This window comes from Corvus brachyrhynchos, unplaced genomic scaffold (genome assembly GCF_000691975.1).
Source record: "Corvus brachyrhynchos isolate BGI_N302 unplaced genomic scaffold, ASM69197v1 scaffold84, whole genome shotgun sequence".
NCBI lineage: Eukaryota > Metazoa > Chordata > Aves > Passeriformes > Corvidae > Corvus > Corvus brachyrhynchos.
This window is the reverse complement of record NW_008237434.1, coordinates 804,503-809,728: the sequence shown is the minus strand read 5'-3', so window position 1 is coordinate 809,728 and position 5,226 is coordinate 804,503. Positions and strand designations below refer to the sequence as shown.

General features: G+C 37.3%; 1 protein-coding gene across 1 annotated transcript; it reads right to left on the bottom strand.

Moving 5' to 3' along the window:
* Window positions 1–615: 615 nt before the first annotated feature.
* Window positions 616–4,295, bottom strand: NPVF (neuropeptide VF precursor). The gene is made up of 3 exons (XM_008631324.1): window positions 4,123–4,295; window positions 1,969–2,338; window positions 616–1,091 (listed from the first exon to the last, which is right to left on the bottom strand). Exons 1-3 carry the CDS (start codon window positions 4,258–4,260, stop codon window positions 1,084–1,086), a joined length of 516 nt encoding a protein of 171 aa, XP_008629546.1. The 5' UTR covers window positions 4,261–4,295; the 3' UTR covers window positions 616–1,083.
* Window positions 4,296–5,226: the final 931 nt, after the last annotated feature.

The window sequence follows — 5,226 nt, the reverse complement described above, 5'->3', positions numbered from 1 at the left end:
TATGAATTTATCTGATCAATTTGGTAGGTTTTTTTCCCAGGTTCTTCTAAAGGTATATGGAACGATATCTGGTTACTGGTTACTCAGCATAAAGACTAAGACAAGAGACAGGAGAAGTAATAAACTCTCAGATACCCAAACCTTGTGGAAGAGGAGGTAACAGGACAGCAACAAAGAGCAGAACTCCTAGATCACTGCTTGATGGGACTTGAAAGGAACCACTCAGTGCCTTGAGTAGGTTCAGCCAGACACTGAATGGACACTGCATGGACACTGTGAACATGTGTGTGTATGATCTGATAGCAAATCTTAAGCCAGGCTAGCGGGCAAGTAGAATGAGTGGTCTGATTGCCAGCACCTGAGGAGTCAAAGGGGCGTGGAGGTCTGAGGGCTAGGAACTGGAGAGAGACACGTTGTCTGGTTCCAAGCTATTGAACTGACTGAGCATCAAAGGGCTGCTGATGAAGGGACCCATTTGTGTGTGTGATTCTAATGTCAATTTAAATTTGGACTAGCTGGTGAGCAGAAGAAGAGGTGTAGGAGCCAGCTACCAGAGAGACAAGGCCTTTCAGATTTATATCTAAGATGACCCATAAAACCCAGGAAAAGTACTTTCTCAACACTTAATTTTCTTTAGCTGCATATGACACAAATGCTATCAGCAGTTTTGATTGTGCTTCTGATTGTTATTCACATTGTAGGCTTCTTTTTATTTGAACCGTGCATCTTTATTCATATTATGCTTCTTTTAATTCTTCTTAAAATGCTTTAATTTATACAGGCATTGTTCTGAAACTTGGTTTTACAACCGATAGGACATAAGTAGCACAGAAATAAATAGAATTTATACTACACTGCCACTGAAGTAATCTACTACAACAATCACTACAATTATAATTGCCTTATATGTCAAGGGTTTGCACAGAATAAATATATTATGCATACATGAAGGCAGGTTTGCATTTCAATTCACATATGTTTCCTTTTCATGACCTTTAGTTTTGAAAACACATTGCAGCTTTTCCAAGTCTTTCAGATTCTGTCTTCATAATTTCATTCCAGTATTAACGTAACTGTTAAAATTCATATCCCTAAAAATACCAGACAAACAAAACAAAAGCTGTTATAATTAGGTGAGACAGTGAGAAAGGAATGAAAGGAATCGAATTAAATGAGAGAGAACCTTGGCTTCTGATATATCAGTTATCTTTCCTGGCCTGAACTTCTGCTTTATGCCTGTGTCAGATGGAGGTCAGGGGTAGCCAACTGAAACTTGGTTACAAGACAAATGGGCAGTTCCAGTAAGGCAGCAGTTAGGATAAGAAGGACTGTTATTGAAGAGGTGGTTTAAATTATTCTCAGTAATGGACAGGAAATAGTTTTCCTATCCTGAAAAAAATTCTGAGATGTCATAAAGAATTTTTCATGTTAAGTTGGAATGAAAAATCAAAATCTCAAACACTGTCTCAGCAAGAAAATATGAAAAAAAAATAGGCTCGGATGAGAAAAAATAATTTTCAGAAGGCTGCTATTCAGCTTGGAATTTTGTCCCTTTTTAACTTTAATTTGCATAAATTTAGAAAATGGAAGAGTAATTTTTAGGTAAGCTTGTAATTTTATAGTGCCGAAACGGGATATTTTAATGATTCTGAACCTTCTTCACCAAAGCTGTAACTTTTCAAAGTGAAACCTGATCTAAAAAAGCATCAAACCTAATCCTGTCATATGAATATTTTCAGATTTGGCTATTTGGCACCTTATCATTAGAAAAGATTTTATAAAAAGATTCTCTACTACTTTTGATGAGATTTTTTGATTTGATGAACTGCAATCTTTCTTTTGGCAAATTGAACTCACGTTGAAATGCCTAGGAACATTCCTAGAGCAATTCTAGCTGTGTTTGACCATCACTAACCTGTGATTTAATATGCATTTTAATATATGGCTTGAACACTTGTGTAACATTACCTGGTTCAGATTCCCGAACATCTCGAGGCAGATTGACAGCCAGTGACTTCCCAAATCTCTGTGGCAAATTAAGAAGTGATTGACTGGAACCTTTAACAAGTGGAGATCTCCCAAGCCTGTGTGATACCTTTGGAGCCTGATAAGTGTTCTCTCCAAAAGCTCTTCCAAATCTCAGGGGCAAATTAGCAAATGGTTTAATGCTTCTTTCTTCTGGATAATTTCTTCCAAATCTAAGCGGTAAATTAGCAACTGAATTTGGCATCTTGTTTACTGTAAAAGGGTTCATTTTAATGATATTTTTTGATCCCCAGTCTTCCATTTCTTCAAAATTGAGACTCCTCTGCTTTTCTTCCAAAATATTATCTTTAATCTAAAGAAAAATAATTTTTAAAAGGATATGATCATTTTATAGGGCATTACTCCAGCTACCAATCACACAAAGTACTCAATTTCATACCTCCTTAGAAAGCTGCTGGGTAATGGTCCTATTTTTCTGACTATGCAATGTTTTTTTAGTTGTATTTGCTAAGCTCCATTGTAATGTGAGCTCCTTCATATGCCGACATTGTCCTGCTTACCTTTTCAGAACTCTGACCACAAGAGCACATCTCCATATCAGTATCAGCAAATGGTTCAGCTCAAATGGTGTCAGTTGGAAATATTTCTGGGCACAGGTGCCAGCACCTGTGCAATCAGTTAAGGGTGGACAGCAGTTGCTGTCAGGTCCACATTTGCAAATATCACCACCTGAAGTTGTCTGGAGGGGAAGATGCTGAATATATTTAGTGACTTAACACAAACCCAGACTCTTACTCATCTGGTTTGGATGAACAGGAGGATGGACCAAGCTACCTGAAGGTATAGCTCATTTGTTTCTAAGCATTGGGTGGATGCTTTGGACCCAATATCCATCCAGGCTAACAGACAGGGAAGTGAATGAAAAGTATTTGGGTCAAGATCACATCATGCCTGTTCTGGCCTTGCAGCATAGAGGTTGTCCTGGGCTTTAAGTGGCTTTAGTCCTCCACTAGTACACAAGATGCATTGGGAGCTCCTGGGCTCCAATTTCTGTGCAACCAGCACAAAATATACTTTCTGTATCTATGCTGACATACAGTGAAGAACTGAGCCTAGTCTATTACCTGTCTCCTGATGTAAAGAGCAGCTATTGCCTGAAAAACAGCTTTATCAGTATGACCCTTCGTATAGAGCAGTGCTCTTCCCTCGGCATGTTGAAAATCACTTACTTTTGTGACAAAAATAAGTTTCCAAGCCTTAACAGCAAATATGTACAAATATGGATTTAAATTTCTGTTAAAGACACAAATGCTACTAATCCTAATTTCACTTCCTTGTCCCTATTTGACTTCCCTGTGAGTGTCTCCAGTTACTGGCAGAGGAGAGGAATGAGCCATTCTAGTTTATACTTCATGATTAAAACTTTAAATAAACTATCCCTCTGATTGTACCTGCATACACCTTCTGGAAGTATATAAAAGACAGTGAGCTAAAGTCCAGAGGATTTGACTAGCATAATTGAAATTGTATTTTGTTTTGAAGGATGTTTATTATACCAATGATGATAAGTCAAAAAGAGAGGTCGGCTCCCATTTCCTAGGGAGTATTTGCAGGGCAGACATGAAAAATAATAGAGATGAAGTGTGAAAATTTCATTTGGCACCTATTGAGACATAATAAATGTGCAACCCTGCAAAGAAATTTTTACAGGCAATTTCCAGAGTAAAATTTTAAGACCATTAACTATATTAGATTTAAAATGTTCTCTGTTTATCAGTATTCTTTGAGTATTACAAGCATGCCGTTATTAATTTTGGATTAATAATCTCTTTGTTGTATTATGTGCATAAAATGCCTGACAGGAATGTTAATTGAGGACCCACTGTGTAAGAAACATTTCAGAAAAAGTCTCAGCCTAATCACAGAGCTGTATTGCAAGAAAATTGAAACACACAGTATGTGTGTCTGAGCAAATGAATTTCTTGAAAATTCTTTCAACAAGCTTTTTCCATACTGCTAGTGCTGTAATGCTGAATGCTGTGGAATGAGTTTAGGAGAGCCCGTGCCAAAACATCCAATGTACTCAGGATCTGACCCACAGTTCCCCAAATAATGTCATAGCAATACAGATCTTACCTCGTAATATTTATCATCATCTTCTCTGCTCTGCAACCTGGACTTCATTGGTTCATTCAGGCACATGCTGTTTGATATGAGAAAGATCACTGTAGCTAAAGCAAACAGAACAAACTTCTTGGTTGAAATTACTTTCATTTTTCTTAAGCTTACTTAGAGAGCTCAGAATCTGTGCAGAAAATAAAACTGCCATCTTTTTATATAATCAGAAAACAAAAAAAAAAATTCACCATGACATCAGTCTCTAAAGCTCCAATTCCCAATATTAATTAGGGAAGTAATTTGAATGTATTTGAAGAATGTTGGGAATTTATTTTGTGAAGCTTTTAGACAACATAACTTCGTGTTAGGGACACGCTGACTTTACAGATATTTTCTTCTGGTGAAGTATGTCTTAATTAGCTAATTTTGAGAGCCACAACAGTAGGGATATACAATAGCCACAATGCTCCATCACTAGTGGACTATCACCTTGTTTCTTTCTTTTGTACCAATGTCCTCAGAAGGACTATAAAAAGAAGCTTTCCTCATGTAAGCATTCTTCTGGACCATAAAATGCTTGTTTATACTTATGTACACCTAGGAACATTGTCCCATTGAAATCAAGTGCTGTCTATTGGAGTTGTTGATCAGGTCCTAAGACATGTTATGCATCAATGTGATCTATTGACGTACATAGCGTCTAGGCTCTAAATTGGACGTACTAATTTGCATTCAGAATGGATTAGGTACATGCTTTTAAAACCCTGCCTATAAGTTAAATTTTTAGAAATTCCAAAGGTTATGTTGCATCCATATTTTTAAGGCCAAATTTCCAATGGTGTTTTTTAAAAAGGCAGCTGCCACTTTGCTGAACACAGTGAAAGCACTGGACTGCCCATGCCTGTTCTGTCCCAGAAGGAGATTCAGGATGCACACTAAACATACCCTTAAAGTGCACATTGAATTGGTTGCTAGATGGGCTGGTGAGCCAGGCTAACATTGGCAAAAAAGCATATTGTGTTGTTCTTCCATTTGTTATTCCTAAATTCCTGAACTGATTTAAATTAGTACTTAAAATCAGCCCCGTATGGGGCTGATTGCTCGCATTAAGTGCTCACACTG

Coding starts and splice junctions, on each gene's coding strand:
- NPVF (XM_008631324.1), bottom strand. CDS start 4,260: ATGAAAGTAATTTCAACCAAGAAGTTTGTTCTGTTTGCTTTAGCTACA. Junction 2,339..4,122: donor ATGATGATAAATATTACGAG/GTAAGATCTGTA, acceptor ATTTTTCTTTAG/ATTAAAGATAATATTTTGGA.